The sequence below is a fragment of the Chiloscyllium plagiosum genome, unplaced genomic scaffold (genome assembly GCF_037043375.1).
Source record: "Chiloscyllium plagiosum isolate Xiang-an unplaced genomic scaffold, Cpla_swu_hap1 HiC_scaffold_5, whole genome shotgun sequence".
NCBI lineage: Eukaryota > Metazoa > Chordata > Chondrichthyes > Orectolobiformes > Hemiscylliidae > Chiloscyllium > Chiloscyllium plagiosum.
The window spans coordinates 95,866,205-95,885,752 of record NW_028270143.1 but is presented as its reverse complement, the minus strand read 5'-3'; the positions used below and the strand labels follow the sequence as shown (position 1 = coordinate 95,885,752).

The 19,548-nt window shown below is 39.1% G+C and overlaps 1 protein-coding gene and 1 long non-coding RNA gene across 4 annotated transcripts in view; one reads left to right on the top strand and one right to left on the bottom strand.

Moving 5' to 3' along the window:
- Nucleotides 1–1,683: 1,683 nt before the first annotated feature.
- Nucleotides 1,684–13,199, bottom strand: LOC122550080 (uncharacterized). 2 transcript variants are annotated; one of them, XR_006311739.2, is made up of 3 exons: nt 13,109–13,199; nt 4,585–4,689; nt 1,684–3,499 (listed from the first exon to the last, which is right to left on the bottom strand). It is a non-coding gene; the product is annotated as an uncharacterized LOC122550080 (long non-coding RNA). The 2 variants fall into 2 exon arrangements; XR_015757256.1 differs by lacking the exon at nt 13,109–13,199 and adding an exon at nt 11,722–12,323.
- Nucleotides 13,200–13,401: 202 nt separating this feature from the next.
- Nucleotides 13,402–19,548, top strand: part of LOC122550078 (kinesin-1 heavy chain) — a 100,898-nt gene continuing 94,751 nt past the window's right edge. The window contains exon 1 of one of the 2 annotated variants that reach the window (XM_087987516.1): nt 13,402–14,013. In XM_087987516.1, coding sequence (XP_087843642.1) covers nt 13,888–14,013 — 126 coding nt within the window. In that variant the 5' untranslated portion in view covers nt 13,402–13,887. The remainder of the gene's footprint in view (nt 14,014–19,548) is intronic. The other variant, XM_087987517.1, reaches the window with a different exon arrangement.

Here is a 19,548-nt window from a genome sequence, read left to right as displayed (position 1 = left end):
GTAATATGGAAGGATTAATTAATTATTTCAGAGTAAAGGCACTCCTAAGTAGCAGTGGCTACAATATGATTGAAATTTACATTCTGGTTGAAAGAAAGAAGTGTGCTAGCAGTTCATTTTAAATAAGGGCAACTATGTAGGCAGAAAAACTGAGCTAGATGAAATAAACTTGGATATGAAGTTAGGAGACGGATTAACAAAGAAGCCGTGACAGATATTTAAGGAAATGTTTCAGAACACTCAAAATATTCCTGCTACAAAGAAAAATTCTAAGGGGAGGACCCACTACCATCAATGGCCAACTACAGTAGGAAAGCATCAAGAAAAAAGTATATACTTGCACAAAGATAAGTAGCAGGTTTGATGATTGATCAGAATACAAAGAATAGCAGATAATGAATATAAGATTAATCAGAAGAAAGAAATTAGAATGTGAGGGGTAGACAACCAGAAATACAACAACAGCAAGAATTTATACAGGTATTTAAAAAGGGAAACTGTAAGTGAAATGAGTTTTAGACAGTGAGAGAATGAGGTGTTAACACTAAATCATATGGAAGTGGAAAAGAAAATGAAGATATATTTGGATGTCTTCACTAATGAGGAGAAATAAACATTCCAGTAAATGAGGAGGTGGAAGAGAGAGAGGAACTTGCTGAAATTACAAATCACTAGGTAGTGAGCAAACCGATATAGTTGCGAGCTGATAAATATCCGTTTCTAATTAACTTCTTTCTTGTAAAACAGGACGTTTGAACACACATTTGGCCCAAAGATCATGAAGTAGGGATTCTTTACTCCACTGGCATCAGGACATTACAGACAGGAAGGGGAAATTAGGATAAACATATACATTGAATGACTGTCTGAGTTATGTTAAACTTAGAAATTCAGTTGTCTGTCTCTATCCCTTCTCATTAACACTATCTTGTACCAGCAAGTCCATTTGACTGCTCCAGCTGCTCTCCCACTCTATTGCCACCTATTGGTGGACATCACACAGACTTGTTCAGCTTTCTCGCGCTGTGCGCATACCCTCATTGTCCCAACCAGTGACTGGAGTTCTAGGGTCTTAAAAGAGGTGGCTAATGAGGTAGTAGATGCATTGGTATTAATTTTCCAAATTTCCTTAGAATCAGGAAAATTCCTATAGGACAGGAAAATAGCAAATATAACCGTTCTGTTAAAGAAGGGAGGAAGAAACATAAAACTTTCAGCTAGTTAACTTGACATCCATCATGGAGAAGCTGTTAGAATTAATCATTTATGAGTATACAGCTGGATACTTTGAAAACACAAGGTAATCAGGAAGAGACTTGTGAAAGAGAAATCATGTTTCATTCATTTACTGAAGTTCTTTGAAGGAGCAACATAAGCTGTGAATAAAGGGGAGCCTATAGATATAACATACTGAAGAAGCCTAGGTAAATGCTCCGGACATGTTCAGATCCCATCACAGCAGATGAAGTAATTGAATTCAATTCATGAATTCAGGAATTGTAAAAAGCTAGATGCAATGTACTCACATTTCCAGAAGGAATTTGACAAGGTGCCACATAAAAACTGTTACGACATGGGGTAACCAACCCCCCCCCGCTAATTTAAACCAGCAACACTGAAAAGATTTACCGGTCAGTAATCTATGAAAAGTCAAGAGGCCAAGAACTATTCCAAAGGTCACTTTTAAAGTAAAAATTAACAACTTTATTTCTTAAAGTATAATAGCGAACAATTAACTATCACCTATTTACAACTCCTTCCTCTAAACTATCTTTTACTTTTCCTTCTATAATACTAGTTTGATAAAAACCCTCAAGTAAGATTTACCAAAAAATTCAAATTTCAAAACTAGCCAGCGGGCGAATCTTCTCTTTATATCTTCCTCTGTAGATTTTCCCTCCAGGTCGGTGTTGATGTTTTTCTCTGTGCAAACTCCTTTTCCACAGGTACCTCTCAGAGAGTTCTGACTAGACGTCTACATCTGTTGGTCTTTTGGCAGTTCTCCCCCAACTGTTCAATTTTTCTTGGTCTTATACCCCCAAAGCATCAGATGTGTCATTGGTTTTTAATATTGTCAATATACTAAATTCAAGTTTGATTGGGGTTTGGGTTTTTTTTTAGGTATAATTGAAACTGATTGGCCTAATTCAAATTTGTTTTTGTCTCCAGGCAACCAACTACCCTAGCTGCTGGTCCACATGTTACATTGTATCTTATTCAGAGCACTTGGTGCTGCTAGCTTTTATCTTTCTTAAAGGTACAGTACACCCACATCTTCATAACACCTCTCCTATTAAGAAAAAATGAACCACCATAATGAAAAGATAGCTTGTTTTTTTCTCTATTCTTTTAACACATTATCCTAACATACTGATAACTTTAATCTAAGTTCACTATAACTTCTTCCCACCTAACTGTATGTGTATATAAAACATTAAATAACTACAAATCTCATCTAAATTTTATCAGTTAAATCAGCGATAACAGCATCTGCGATTACATTTTTACGACCCACAACATGTATGATTTTAAAATTAAAAGTCTGTAACATAAGACTCCAATGAAATAGTCTCATTTTCTTGTCTTTAAAGTGTTCTAAGAATGTAGGATTGTGATCCGTGTACACCACCATCTCCGACACATTGTTCATGACATACACAGTAAAATGTTGTGTGGCCAGTACCAAACTCAATTGTTCTTTTTTGATCGTGTAGTATTTCCTCATGTGGATGTTGATCTTCTTTGAAGAGTAACCAATTGGCAGTCCAATCCCATCCTCATCTTCCTGTAGGAGTACAGCTCCAACTCCTATGTCACTAGCATCGATGGCGACTTTCAAAGATATTGAGAAGCTTGGTGTAGCAAAATCTAGTTTGGTGGCTAATATGGCTTTCAAATGGTTGAATGCCTCCTGGCATGGTTCTGTCCACCATAACTTTGTGTTCTTCTTCAGTAAATCGGTTAACGGTGCTACTATGCTGCTGAATTTTGGAATAAACTTCCAATAGAATTTGCTGTGCCCAAAGAACTGAAGCACCTCTTTCTTCGAAGTTGGTCATGGAAATTCCTCAACAGTCTTTGTCTTTGCATTCCATTGGGTCAACCTTCCATGGCCAATATTATGTCCGAAGAACGTCACCTCTACTTTCGCGAATTCAGTTTTATTTAGGTTTATCACCAGTTTTACTTCTCGTGGTCGTTCAAAGAGCTCTGCCAACTGTGATCTTTCCAAGACTTATTAAAGATCACTACATCGTCCAAATAGACAGCACAGTTTGTTAATCCAGCCACAACTCTGTTCATGAGTCTTTGGAATGTGGCAGGTGTGTTCTTCATTCCAAAGGGTGTTACATTAAACTGATATAGAGTCAAGATTAGAGTGGTGCTGGAAAAGCACAGCAGGTCAGGCAGCATCAGAGGAGCAGGAAAATTGACGTTTCGGTCAGGAGCCCTTGATCAGGAAGCATGTCCTCCTCCACCTCCATCTGGACCCATCTGGCTTTGAAAGGATTAAACCGATAGGGGTATTGGTTTATTGGAGCAGTATTGCATACGTCTACTTCATGTACAACAGTCCTCCCCATCTGATTTTTACATATGTCCTTATACTGCAGTAACAAATCTTTCAACTGTATTCTGTGCTCCTGAGACAGATAGCTTACTAACCTATCTCACTTCTCAAGGACTTCATTTTTTAATCTATTTTGAGGCACATCAAAATCCACATCATCTGGATTTGATTCCTCACTCTGCAGGGTAGTGACTAACACCTGTTTCTCCAGTTCTTTCTCTCTAGTATAATATGGTTTCAACATGTTAACATGACATACCGGATAGATTTTTAAAAAGTATCTGGCATCTTTACTAGATATTTCACCGAGGAGAAAGTAAGGACTGCAGATGCTGGAGATCAGAGCTGAAAATGTGTTTCTGGAAAAGCGCAGCAGGTCAGGCAGCATCCAAGGAGCAGGAGAATCGACGTTTCGGGCATAAGCCTTCCTGAAGAAGGGCTTATGCTTGAAACGTCGATTCTCCTGTTCCTTGGATGCTGCCTGACCTGCTAGATATTTCATCGACTCAACTTTGCCTCAATTTGATAGTGACCACTAAACCTGGCTTTGAAGGTGAAGCTCTGAAACCTGAGGTAACTAGTTGTTGTCAGGAACAACCACTCAACACATGCTCTTAATAACTTAGGTGGCAATAAAATGGCTTCTCAATGCAAATACTATGACAAAATGGCTTCTAGGCTGCAAATTGACAATTCTGCTAAAAGCTGCATAAAATGGCGTTCAATTCTGCTATAGCTGCATAATTGACTAACCACAGTCTGCTTCAAGAGATTAGCAGACAATGCTTTCTTTACAGCATAGAAATAACTAGACTAGATAAGACATTACTGACCATCCTAACTGACCTTCAAATGCAGGTGCAATGGGTCTGTTAGTGAGATAGGATGGCTTGAGGATTGGAAAACAAAGTTGGTTCCCAGGAAATATCATTGGACCAAGTAACTGTCAAATAAAGGAATGTTATATATTGATTGGTAATTGTCTGAATGTACTATGTGATCATAGCCTGTACCTTTCTTTAAGAAAAGTATAAAAATGTCTTTGTTTTAAGCCATGTGTGCAGCTCCTCCGAGGAATACGGATGTATACAACCTCTGTGTTTCCAGATGCTTTGTACCTGGCCGTATGAAAAAATAAAGAATGAAGTCTTAAAGAACCAGACCGATTGTGAGTGCTTATTAACCAATTACGAAACAGAGAGACGCCCCCCCACCCCACCCCCCAAACTGAGGGGTCCAGATCTTCAAAGGGATCTCCTACCACTGGTAACAGTACTAACACATCATCCCCTCGGGAAAACATCCGAGTCTCAGAGCTTTTATCTGCCACCTGCTTCATTCTACACTGTGCCCTTTTTATGTGCTGTTTAGCTAGTCATCTACTTGATTTAGTCTCTCCCTTACCTCTGATGCATAATCTAAGTATGAGATCTCAGACTTTGGTCCTGTCAATTTTTCTTTAATTAATTTCAAAGGGCTTCTCACTTCATGCCCGAATATTAACTCAAAGGGAGTGAACTGAATAGATTTATTTGAGGCATCTCTAATGGCAAACAATATGAATGGGATACCTTTAACCTGATCATTCAGTAATCCTGACAGTATGCACTCAACGTGGTCTTCAAGGTCTGATGCCACCTTTCTAAAGCTCTCTGGGATTCAGGATGATACGCACTGGATTTAAAGTGCTGCATAACTAAGCTATCCATAACCTTCCTAAAAAGCCTAGCAGTAATAATTGACCCTTAGTCTCTCTGGGTAGCCCATACCGTGTAAAGAAAGCTACCAACTCCTCTACTATCCTTTTTGCCTTGATACTCTGCGATGGAATTGCCTCCGGAAATCTAGTTGACACATCCAGTATAGTTAACAAGTACTGGTTCCCACTTTTAGTTCTCAGGAAGGGACCTACACAATCAGTTATAACCCGTGTGAGAAGTTCTTCAAATGCAGGAATTGGCAATAAAGGTGCTGGTTTTATTGCCGCCAGTGGTTTACCTAGCATTTGGCATGTATGATATGTGTGGCGAACGTTAACCACATCCTTGTGCATTGCAGGCCAATAAAAATGGTTTTGTACTTTAACCTAAGTCTTTTGTATCCCTAGGTGACCTCCTACAGGTAGTTCATGTGCTATCCATAACATCCCCTGTCTGTATGCTACCAACAACACAATCTGGTGCAATTTGCCCATTTCTCCTCTGCACTAACCTGCCGTGGTCTCTATTTTCGCCTTAGGATTCTACCTTTCAGATAATAGCCCTACAGAATATTCTCTGCTTCCTTTTCAGAGTATGCATCCACATATATATCTTTTATCGTCTTATCTTGCTATCACAAGTCTCTTAGTTTTTCAGGGGTAAACAGTTCTGTTTGACCCTCTGCCTGTTCAGGTTTTTCCTGCACCATTACGTCAAACAGGGTATCCACTAACTGAACCTCAACTCCTTCACCTTTCTCTTTACTTTTTGCTCCGTGCTGTGACTTAAGATAGTGGGATCTAGTTACCACACAGTCTGGGAAAATACCAGGATATTTCTGTTTTAACTCTTCAGTTTCTTGGTCTTCCTTCGGCTTCTCCACAAGGGGTGTCACTCCCACCTTGGATCCTGCGACATCATTCCCAAGAACAAACTGAATTCCTGGAACTGACACTCTGTCAATCACTCCCACTGTAACTTCCCCAGTCTTAAGTTGGCACTCCAACCTGATCTTACATAGGGGAATGCTAAATTTCTGTCCACCTATCCCATAAATTACCACACTCTTGGGTAACAGATCAGAAAGAGCGCATATTTGCTCATCCTTTCTATTAGCAATTGATTAGATCCAGTATCTCTCCCTGTTCTTTCTGAGTAAACTTTACCCACACAGGCAAATATTTTGTAGAGATCAGGTACTAACTCCATACCCAGTCCCAGCCTAGGCTGTGCACTCTCCTGCAGCTCCTTGGCTCTTCTTGGGGTCTCCTTTACCACATTCACTAATCCACTGACAGCTGCTTTTACCACATCTTTTCCTACAGTGCCTTTCTTTAACCCAGCACTATGACTTTACATGTCCCACTTTACCACAGTGGAAACACCTGAGGCCTTTCACCTCCTTTCCACCATCTTGAGCTTCCCTTTTTAACCTGTGCTAAATTCTTACCAGCTCTCTACTCTTGGTTTTGGAGTGTAAGATCTCCCAGTCTCCCAATTTCTATTCCTCATGGGACGAAATTTTGGTTGGAAGCTTGTCTTATGCAACAACATGTATTCACCTGCTAATTTTGCTGCCCTTCTCACATCCTGGACTTTCTGTTCCTCCATGTGAACTCTTACCATCTCTGGAAATGAGTTTTTAAACTTCTCCAGCAGAATATGCTCTTGTAGAGCCTCAAAGATTCTAGCTATTTTCAAAGCACACACCCATCTATCAAAATGACTATGTTTAATTCTTTCAAATTCAACATAAGTCTGACCTGGTTCCTTCTTTGAGTTTCTAAACCTGCTGTCCATATGCTTCAGGTGCCAATTCATAACCATTTAAAATAGCCTGTTTAACCTCTTCATAATCTCTTGACCCCTCATATGACAGCACTGCAAATAACTCACTAGCTCTGCCTACCAGTTTAGTCTAAACTTACATTACTCATAAATCCTCAGACCACTCCATCTGCATAACCAATTTTTCAAATGAAATAAAGAAGGCTTCAACATTGTTCTCATCAAAATGTGGCAGAGCTTTGACATATTTATATATATCACTATCGTCTCTTTTACTCTCCATCCTGCACTTATCTGTTTCTCTAACACACCTAAGTGTTTGACTAATTCTCTTACAATTTCAGCTTTACTTTTTCCTTGGTTAAGCCCAAATCTAATTTCTTTGCTAATTCTAAAAGTTTAGTTTTTTTCTTTCCTTCTAAACTTTCTTCGCAAATTTGAAAATCATCTTCAAATCCGAGGACCTCTTTAGCAATCTTCAGAGCCATTTCTCTCACTTTTAATTTAATCAACCACAAGTCACCTATAGTAGACAAATTGCCTCAACTATGTTTTATTTAAAGATCTAGGACATTAACCTACAAGTATTTAAATCCGCTGGGATTTTTCATACCCTGAAATCTATTCAAATCTGTCTAAACCAGTTCAAATCACAAATCCAAGACCCAAACTGTTCAAATCACTGACAAAAGCCCCTCAAACCTTTCAAGTTTCGGATGAGCCCCCAAACTGTTATGACATGGGGTAAACCCCCCCCAACTAATTTAAACCAGTAACACTGAAAAGATTTACTGTACACTAATCTGTGAAAATTCAAGAGGCCAAGAACTATTCCAAAGGTCACTATTTAAAGTAGAAATTAACAACTTTATTTCTTAAATTATAACAGAGATTAATTAACTAACAACTATTTATAACTCCTTCCTCTAACCTATCTTTTACATTCCCTTCTATAATACTAGTCCGATAAAACCCCCTCAAGTAAGATTTACCAAAAAATTCAAATATCAAAACCAGCCAGTCGTCAAATCTTCTCTTTGTCTTCCTCTGCAGATTTGCTCTCTAGGTCAGTGTTGACATTTTTCTCGATGCAAACTCCTTCCATAGACAGGTACCTCTCAGAGGGTTCCGACTAGCAACTTACATCTGTTGGTCTTTTGGCAGTCCTCCCCCAATTGTTCAATTTTTCTCAGTCTTATGCCCCCAAAGCATCGGATTGTTCTGGATGTAGGTTTGCTCACTGCGCTGGAAGGTTCATTTCCAGACGTTTCATCACCCTACTAGGTAACATCTTCAGTGGCCCTCCAGGCGAAGCACTGAACATGATTCCTGCTTTCTATTTATATGTTTGGATTTCTTTGGGTTGGTGATGTCATTTCCTGTTCTTTTTCTCAGGGGGTGGTAGATGGGGTCTAACTCGATGTGTTTGTTGATAGAGTTCCGGTTGGAATGCCACGCTTCTAGGAATTCTCATGCGTTTGGCTTGTCCTAAGATGGATGTGTTGTCCCAGCCAAAGTTGTGTCCTTCCTCATCTGTATGTAAGGATACTAATGAGAGAGGGGCATGTCGCTTTGTGGCTAGTTGGTGTTCATGTATCCTGGTGGCTAGTTTTCTGTCTGTTTGTCCAATGTAGTGTTTGTTACAGTTCTTGCACTGTATTTTGTAAATTACATTATTTTCCCTTGTTTTCTGTATAGGGTCTTTCAAATTCATTAGCTGCTGTTTTAGCGTGTTGGTGGGTTCGTGGGCTACCATGATGCCAAGGGGTCTGAGTAGTCTGGCAATCACTTCCGAGATGTCTTTGATGTAGGGGAGAGTGGCTAGGGTTTCTGGATGTGTTTTGTCTGCTTGTTTGGGTTTGTTGCTGAGAAATCGGTATACTCAGACCCCTTGGCACCATGGGAGCCCACGAACCCACCAACACACTAAAACAGCAGCTAATGAACTTGAAAGACCCGATACAGACAACAAGCAAAACTAATGTCATTTACAAAATACCGTGCAAGAACTGTAACAAACATTATATTGGACGAACAGGCAGAAAACTAGCCACCAGGATACATGAACACCAACTAGCTACAAAACGACATGACCCTCTCTCACTACTATCCTTACATACAGATAAGGAAGGACACCATTTTGACTGGGACAAAATATCCATCTTAGGACAAGCCAAACAGAGACATGTGCAAGAATTCCTAGAAGCATGGCATTCCTACCAGAAATCCATCAACAAACACATCGAGTTAGACCCCATCTCCCACCTCCTGAGAAAAAGAACAGGAAATGACATCACTAACCCAAAGAAATCCAAACATATAAATAGAAAGCAGGAATTGTGTAGAGTGCTTCGCCTGGAGGGCCACTGAAGAGGTTACCTAGTAGGGTGACGAAATGTCTGGAAAGAACCTTCCAGCTCACGAGCAAACCTACATCCAGAACCTCAATCTGAATTACAAATCTTCTCAAAACTCGTTAAGACCTATGGGCGCATCAGATTGTGTCATTCGCTTTTACTGTTGTCAATATACTAAATTGAAACTTGATTGGAGTTTGGGTTTTTTGGGATACAATTGAAACTCATTGGCCTAATTCAAATTTGTTTTTGTCTCCAGGCAACCAGCTGCTGGCCCATGTTACATTGTATCTTATTCAGAACACTTGGTGCTGTCAGGTAGTTCTGCTAGCTTTTAACTCTCTTAAAGGTACAGTACACACACATATTCATAACAAAACATTTCTGTGCAAAGTAGAATCTCATGGAGTCGGGGCTAACATATTAGCATGGATGGAAGATTGGCTGGCAGAAAATAGAACGTATAAATGGATCTTCTACTGATTGGCAGAATGTAACATGTGGAATCCTATAGAAGTCTGTACTGAGGCTTCAGTTTTGATAACATATCAATTAAATGAGGGGAGCACAGGCATGATAGCTAGACTTGCAGAAGATACTAAGAAAGCTAGGAAATGTTGTTGTGACGAGGACGTGGGGATGCAGACAGATATAAATAAGTTGAGAGTGGACAGAAATCTGGCAGATTAGAGTATAATGTAGGAAAACAGGGAGTTGCTGAAGGTGCTGAATGTCTTCTGCTCTTAATTTAGATCTTGGTGTCACACTTTATAAAAGGCAAGAAGACATTAAAGAGACTATCTTAAAATTCACTCGTGGCATTTGGGGATCACTGTGTAGGCAGCATTTATTACTTGTCCCTAGTTGCCCTTATGAAGGTGGTAGTGACCTGTCTTCTTGAACTGTTGCATATGCTATAGATACATCAACTACACTGTTAGGGAGGAGTTCTAGGATTTTGATCTAATGACAATGAAGGAAAGGTAACATATTTCCAAGTCAGGATGATGAGTGGCTTGAAGGAGAACTTGTCATTGATGGTAACTTTCCATGTATCTGCTGTCCCAGTCCTTCCAGGCAGAACTGGGTGTGGATTTGGAAGGTTTAAGGTGCCTTGGTGAATTTTGCAGCTCACCTTGTAAATGGTACACACTGCTGCTATTGAGTGTTGATGGTAGAAGGAGTGGATGTTTGTGGATGTGGTGGCAATCAAGCTAGTTGCTTTGTCCTGGATGGTGTCAAGCTTTTTGAGTGTTCTTGGAATTGTACTCATCCAGGCAAGTGGGACTATTCCATCACAATCCTATCTTCTGCCTTATAAATGGTGGACAAGCTTTTGGGAATCAGGAGATGAGTTACTTACTACAGTTCTCCTGTTCTTGTAGCCACTGGATGTTTATGGCGAGTCCAATGAGTTTCTGGTTGACAATAACCCCCAGAATGTTGATGGGTGGGGATTCAGTAAAGTCAATGCCATTGATTAACTAGATTGGTTGTATAGATTGTCCCTCATTGAAAATACTAATTATTTGGCATTTGTGTGACATGAATGTGACTTACCACTTTTCAGCCTAAGCCTGGATATTGTCTAGGTCTTGCTGCATTTTTACTAAGACTGCTTGAGTATCTAAGGAGTTGCAAATGGTGCTGTATCTTGTTGCAATCATTGGTGTACTGAATTCTATACCATTTGTCAAGGGCTGTCACTATCACCTCACCTATGGAATTCAACTCTTTTGCTGATATTTTGCTGTAATGAGGTCAGACACTAAATGACAGTGGTGGAACCCAAACTGGACAATGAGCAGGTTATGGTTGAGCAGGAGTTGCTTGATAGTACTATTGATGACAACTTCCATTACTTTACTAATGATCAAGAATAAATGATGATCAAGGTTGGAGAAAGGAATCATGAGAATGATTCCAGGAATGAAAAGAACTTCAATTAAATAGGTAGATTGGAGAAGTTCTGAGAGGTTTGGCAAGAGATGTAATCGAAGTATTCAAAATCACGAGCAGTCTGGATACAGTATATAGAAAAATAAGTGCTATTCGTAGAGTATTTGGAAACAAAGCAAAGTAGACATAATGTAGTGGGTGACTGGGATCTGATCATATATAGGTTGAGTGGTGGAAGCAGGTTCAATAATGTATTTAAGAGGGAATTGGATTTTAACCTGAAAAAAATGCAGATCTTTGGGGAAAAAAAAAGGGATATAGCAATAGATAATTTGTTCATCGAAAAGAAATTAGATTAAATGGCCTTCTTCTGTGATATAATAATTCCGTGATTCTGATTACTCACTTTGCTAATCAGCATAATCCTCCAGATTGTCCTGGAATCTACATAAACGAATGCTTGATATTCAAGTTGCTGTTATGAGACAAATCATAGGGGCATCAAGAACAATTGTCACTATTATTTTGAAAAAACTTTGTCTAATAGTTATAAAGGCATTAGAACTCGGAGGTAGGCAGAGGGAACTGAATGGATGAAGAGTAGGCAACAGGATGTCATATGATGTAACCTTTACAGAACACAGCTGGCAACCTTATTAGTTATCTATTACTGTTATGTAAGGGCTTCAGGACCTTGGAGCAACTGTGCAATGATATTACAGATTTTCACATCAGAGTAGAAAGAGCAGCATGTGGGTGGAGTCTAGAATTACAGACTGGACAGCACACGAGGAAGAGGTTACCAGGTGCATAATACCCTGATATGGCAACTGCTCTATCCAGGACTGTAAGAAACAACCCAGACCCTCATGGAAGTCAATCACAACCTCCATTTACATAGCTCATTGCCATGGAAAGACTACCAACATCAAAGACCCAACACACTCCAATAATACCCTCCTCCAACCTGTTCCACCAGACAGAAAATACAGAAGCTTGAACACACACACACCAGAAGGTTCAGGAACAGCTTCTTCCCAGTTGTTATTCGACTGATGAACAGATTGTCTGACTTCAAATAATGCTGACCTTGCTAATGTTGATCTTGCCTATCTCACATGCCACATGACATAACCTTTATGGCTCAAATCTTTTTTACTCTATGATCTGTATGTCCTCACTTACTTGTACCACTCAAATACAAAGTTTTGCACTGTACTTAAGTACATGACAATAAATAAATTAAATTAAACATTAGTCTATATCTAATATTCTAAGTCTGTTGGATCTATGATTACCATGTACAGCAGTACTTAGTTTAGTATATAATAAATAATACTACATTGAAACCTAAATCTAGAGATAGCTTTTAACTTTGCCTTCTCCATCGTTGTCTTGAACCCAAACTCGTTGTATGATATCAAAGCATATGATAACCAAATTGTAGAGTTTTTACAAGATGCTTTTCTGTTCATCACTGGACATCAAAAGTCCACTTGTTCTCCTGTTCCAGGAGAATCATAGAATCCCTAGCAGATCATTTCGCCCATCGCGTGCACACCGACCCTCCTAAACGTACCCCACCCAGAGCCCCTACCCTAATCTCTGATACTCTGCATTTCCCATGACTAACCCATCTAGCCTGAACATTCCTGGGCACTGGGCAATTAAACATGGTAAATTTAACATGGCCAATCCGCCTATCCACACACTTTCGGACTGTGGGAGGAAACCCACGCCGAAACAGGGTGAATATGCAAACACCACACAATCAGGCTGGAATCAGTCCCTACCACGAGCATTCACTCCCTTCTTAGGTGGGTATTTATTACAGGTAGCCCGACAAAAGATTGATCCTTTTCGCAACAAAATGCACCCCTCCAGTTTTGCATTAAATCACGTGACTCAGCAGCCCACGCTAAGCCATTCCATGGGACGTCCCGCGCTCGCCTGCTGACGTCAGTCCCGACCATCACAAATAGGCGCCTTTTTACCCATAATGCCCGACGAGCGTAGGCACCAAGAAGGGATCTTTTCCCTCCTACTGGGATAGCAGTCTTTTTTTGAGGAGAGGAAAAAACAAAATTAGCGTTGTAAAAGCCTTAAAGAAACACAATGCCGGTGAAATCTTGCTGTTGATTTGGCCTTATCTCTCCTTATTACCATAAACTGCTGATGCCATTGAGAAGTGTATGGAATGGAAAGCACAGCGCATGCGCAATTGGATTGCGCGTTACCTTGATCTGCAGATGTGACGTCAGACCCCAGCCCCACTCGGGCGCGCGCTGAATGAGAGCGAGGCTGCGGCCGGGAGATGCCGGTTTAATGGCGGCCATGTTGGATCGGAAGTGAAGTGGAAACGAGAGAGAGAGAGAGAGAGAGAGGGGACAAAAAATAGAAACTCTTCAGTCAGGAACGGAAACCGGTTCTCCGCCGTTCCCCGGAGAAACGGTACCCACTGATCCGGAGGACAAAAGGCACCCACTACTTTTAAGGAGAAGGGGGGGGAAGTTTGACTTGTATTTTTTAAATTTACCCCCCCCCCCCTCGCTACAATATATAAAAAAGGACAATGGCGGATCCGGCAGAGTGCAGTATAAAAGTGATGTGCCGTTTCAGGCCGCTAAATGCCTCGGAGATCCAACGCGGGGACAAATATATCTGCAAATTTCAAGGGGGTGAAACCGTGGCGGTTGGGGTGAGTTTTATTTTTGGTTTCCTACGCTGTCATTCTTTGTTCTTTTTGAGGCCGGATTTTGTTCAGTGTTATGCGTTAATATCGACTATTCAAGTTTGAGATGTGAGTGAATCCCCTCTAAGTAGGAGATTTGAAAGTGATTGCGGCTGTTTATTTAAAAAGTGCGTTCATCTGTCAAGGCGTCTCCCCGAAGTGCGCCTGTTGTTTCAAAACTTCTCCCAGGTTTGCTACTGCTTGCCTTGGTGTTTTATTTTCTTAGTACAAATCAATTTATTTATTGTACTGTCGAATTTTTAGAAATTGCCACGTCTTATTTTAGAGCCATAGGGAGCATAACGTAGGGTGTGGAATTTTAAATCGACAAAAAGGAACCGTAAATCTTCCTCTGAGTAATTCTTAGTGCTTCAGGCGAATGGGATGCGCCATATATTGACATTCGGGAGGATCTTTTCTGAATGCTTCTTTTGGAGGGTGGGGGCAATAATTATAATTCAATACAAATATGTCTTTGTCGTGATCTTGATTGTTAAAAAGGCAAGTTCATACATTAATTAGAAGTTGAAGTCAACCTGGTAGTTATGAATTGTTTTCGGATTGAAATTATGACAATCAAATAGTACATATTGAAATTGAAATTCTAACTATTTAGATATGCTGTTGACCTGGAGTGATTTCCCCACCCTAAAAGTGGTAATTAGTTATGATGTAATTTGTGTTTTAATGGGTGTAGATTGGTAAATGTTGAGTACGAAACATGTTTTAAAGTTTTATTTATTGGTTGGTTTGAGTAAAGATTGATCTCTTGTGCTGTTTCATGGCCTTTGTTTGTCTTGGAACTGCTGTGTAAGAATAGTACTCCAGGGTTATAATTCAAGCAATGTTCACTTAACTTCTAGAATCCCTTTTTTAAAAATAAATCCTTAAACATCAGAATTTAAGCAGTGTCCCTTTTCAACAAGGGAAGCTGATAATTCAGAACTTCTGAAATTAATGTTATCTGTACAGAGATTCACTTACAGGTCTTTAAAACAGGCTATCATTTTCAAGGTACCACCTGTTATGTAGAGTAACTGCTGGTATATTTCCTATCTGAAGTCTTAGCAATACTCTAGATATTTTAAAATATGTAAAAGCAGAAAATGTTGGGGAAACTCAGCAGGTCTGGCAGCATCCCTGTGGGGGGGAGAGGGGAGGGGAGAGACAGCTAATGTTTCAACTTCTATATGAATTTTCTTGAACTTTCTACTTTTGTCATTACTATTTAAAGCATTGAAAAAGCTGCTCAATAAATGTGTGCTTAAATTAAAGAACAGTGAAATAGTTAAGTAAATCAAGTGAAACTGTACTCTTTTATTTCTGGGTTAACTCTTGTGTAATGTGCAGTCACCTCTTCCTGTCACAGAATGTTTTTAAGCAAGGATGACTTGTCAGTTAACAAAAACAAACTACTGTGAATGCTGGAAATCTGAAATAACAATGTTGGCAAAACTCAGCAAGTCTGGCAACATCTCTGGAGTGAGAAACAGTTAATGTTTAAAGTGCAATATGATTCTTCAGAACTGAAGAACCTGTGTTCTGAAGTAGTCATATCAGACGTGAAACATTAATTGTCTTTCTCTCTCCAGAGATGCAGACAGATCTGTTCAGTATTTCCAGCTCTTATTGTTTTTGGATTTTTTTAACCAATCTTTTCAGACGTGTGTAATGTATATCTGGAACAAGTGGAACCCTCCTGGCTCAGAGGTAGGGGCACTAGCACTATACCAAAACACCTTTTAAGCCATCAATACTAGTTACTTGTTCCCTTGAGCTAATGTACTTGAGGCACTGGTTATAGAATAATTGAATTGTAGCATACTTTTCTGAAAATGTACCTCTTCAAAATTTTGAAACCTCATTGATTTAATTTATCACTAAAATGGTCTTATTCATATCAAATATATGGTTCGTTTTGGGATAGAAGCTTGGAAAATAAATCAACCTGAGAACTATTACAATAAGCTGATTTGATCCTTAAACACTGTGGTTTCGTTAAAGGAAACAGTACAGTTCTGATGTTAGGCATTTATAATCCCTTAAACATGTCCCAAGATGTCAGTTGAGTTTAGACAACTTGGTGTCAGTTTCTATCTAGAAAATTAAAGGAGATGTTTTCTTCATGTATAATTATAAAGAATCTCTATCTGTAGGGCGGTTTGTTTCGGAATATTTAGTTGTAGCTTTCTGGCAGAAAGTTTAAGCTTTTTTTTAAAAAACTTGCTGTTCACCTTAACTTCTGAGTTGGGTGTACTTTTTCAGAATTAATATTTTGGACAAATTTTAACATTTGATATTCTTTTTCCTCTTTCCCCACCCCTAACATGAAATTGGTACCTGGTGCTTTGTAGAATTTTAATACCTTTCAATTGTCTATTCATACTTGAAAGCTTTAAATAGTAATATCACTGTGCTGTTCAATTTTTGAGGTTGTTGAAGTTGAACAGGATTCTTATCTGCTGTCAACACATGCAGTGACCAGGAGGGATTACTTAATAGAAAACATGATTGAAATTATATTTCATTAAATCTGCCATTTTTTTCCCCAACTTGGGCCACATATACTAATTGTGCTCCTACTAATGTTTTGAAAAATTTCATGCCTGATTAAATGGATAAACTGAGAGAGATACTGATTCTCACAGTTGTCTTGTTTAGTGTTGAGATTGAGTACTGGCCTGGTTAACTGAACACTGGCCCCTTAAGCTTAGGACTGGATTGGTATAGCATACACCGTGGTCTGGGCAAGGTCACTGTCTCTCTTTCGCTTTTCCTTTAGGCCTTCTGTGGTTAAACATATCCTGCTTTTGATTGTTGGAAGTTTTTTTATTCAACTGTCTGATTTAATTGGTAGGATTTTTTTTAGATTAGATTATTTAGTGTGGAAACAGGCCCTTCAGCCCAACAAGTTCACAGCGACCCTCTGAAGAGCAACCCACCTAGACCTATTCCCCTACATTTACCCCATCTCCTAACACTACGGGCAATTTAGCATGGCCAATTCACCTAACATGCACATTTTTTGGATTGTGGGAGGAAACCAGAGCACCCAGACAAAACCCACACAGACACGGGGAAAATGTGCAAACTCCACACAGACAGTTGCCTTGAGGTGGGAATTGAACCCAGGTTTTTGGTGCTGTAAGGCAGCAGTGCTAACCCCGGTGCCACCGTGCATGTGGTTGGTCTGCTTGTTTGTGCCCCACATTAGGATTTGAGCCTCCAGTGCAGTTTGTGGAAGTTGGATTTATTTTTCTTTGAATAGTCATAGAGGCCTATAGCACAGAAAAAAGCTTTTTGGCTTATAAAGTATAGCATACACCGTGGTCTGGTTTAAAAGAACTTTCTACATTATCATCCTATTTACCAGCAGTTGACCTGTAGCCTTGTATGTTTTTGTATTGTAGGTGTACTTCTAACATGTTGTGAGCTCTTCTGTTCCTACCACGCTTACAAGCAGCAAGCTCGAGATTCCTACCACCATCCAGGAGGAAGAAAAGCTTTCCTCTCATCCCCTGTAAACCTCCTGCCCATTACATTTAAATCTATACCCTGGTCGTTGATCCTTCCACCAAAGGGAAAAGTTTCTTCCTGTCTACCCTATTTATGAAACCTTAAGCTATCATCTTGTCAACTGGTTCTGAGAAGGTTAAAGGTATTGAACCTATTTGAGAAGAGTTTGCACACTGTCCAGATGAAATTTACTCCTTTCAACCAACATTAAAAACTGATTATTTTGAGATCACAGTAGGGAAGAGCTTTTCTGAAGTATATCTTAATTTCATGATTAGCTCTTCTGAGACTGAATTGTTCAGAATTGCAAAATCAATTTGCTGCAGGCATATTTCTCAAACTTGTATTTGGTTGTCAAATTTGGAATTAAAAGAACTTTAAAATTGAGCAGCAAACATTGTATACTAATTCCGCCTAAAAGCAAAGTTTTTAAATTCATTTATTTCAAACTCTGCACATTTCCATGTGAAGTTATTAGAATAACTTGCAGTTGAGGCATAGATGACCAATCTTTTGTTTTGACTTGATCTCATAAAATAAAGCTTAGATTCGTGTTGCTTTTGGATTTTGCAGCTCTTTCCTATTTCCTGCAACTACAGAGCATCACGTGGTAAATAGGGATGAGGGCCATTTTATCCATTATACCTTATTTAACCGAGAAAAGATCGTAGCTCCACTTGTTAGCCGTCCTAAATATCATTTGAATGTTTTTACACATTATGCACAAAAGAACTGTTTTTGGGCCCAAAGTCTCAATAGGTAAATTTCTTTTGACCTAGCGTGCATATTTAATTGAGTAGTTGCCTGGCTTTGTATATCTTCACTACTTATTATCTTGTATGACAGTGTGAACACCAAAGATCTTCATCATTCAGATTTTTGCGCATTGATCACTGATTCGTGTTTATTTTAACACTTTGTCCTGACTTTTACCCATGTTTGAGGATAGCAATCTATTATGTAGTCAATTCATAATATAACTCATCTATTTGTACAAATTGGACATGTTACATTCCAATTTGATTCTATAATCCTAGTGTTGTTTCGAGGACCATATTCTGCAATCAGTCATGTTTTCATCTTGTGGACATGCTCATATCCCAGTCCTCTGTCACGAGTGAGCAACCTCAATCTTGAAGGCTGATTGTCTCTTGAGGAAATCCTCTGACTTAGTCCTTTATAAACATGATGTTTGAATTGTCCTCCATCATTCATTTTAAAGAATGATACAATCTAATTTCAATCCAGTTAGATAATACAAATTACAGTTTTAGTTTTCATGCAGGGCAGTTGTGCAATGATCAATGTTTGCCTGACTTTATGGCACTGTATAGTCTCTAGGTCAAAGTGGATTAATCTGTTTTAGAGCTAGCTACTGACTTTTTTTTTGATACTTTCTAATCAACTTGTTCAGAGATAGTATTGCACACCTCTGGAGTGGATAAGATATGAACCCAGCTCTCCTGGTCCAGAGGTAGAGATTTGATTTTTAGGCTGGCAGGCTAACCAGCATCAGTGGTTTAATCATTGTGCTTTTTCTAAAGAACAAATATCACAACTGTCAGGGTCTTTTGTTACAGGATTATTTGATTTTAAGATTACTTTGTAGCTCATACTGTTTATCTGTTAATTGTTCCCTCAACCTGCATGTTGCACCGTAAATACAAGATGTGCTAGCAGTATTGTATTGTATTGAATTGATTTGTAAACTTTCCAACAATACCAGTGAATTGAAAGTAATATTTGCAACAAATATTAACAATTGGGATTAATCATTTTTGCATTTTGTGACAATGCTGTGACAAACAACACTTTCTAATTGTCAAGGATGTTGCTGATGAAACAACAGTATCTTTGCAAGGATATTACACAGCAAAATAACTTTTGTGCTCTTAAATTAGATTTAGCTTTGATTTATTGATTTGATCTGGGTGTTTTGCTGGAAAGGCCAAAATTGATTGTCTATCCCTAATTGTCTTTGAAGGT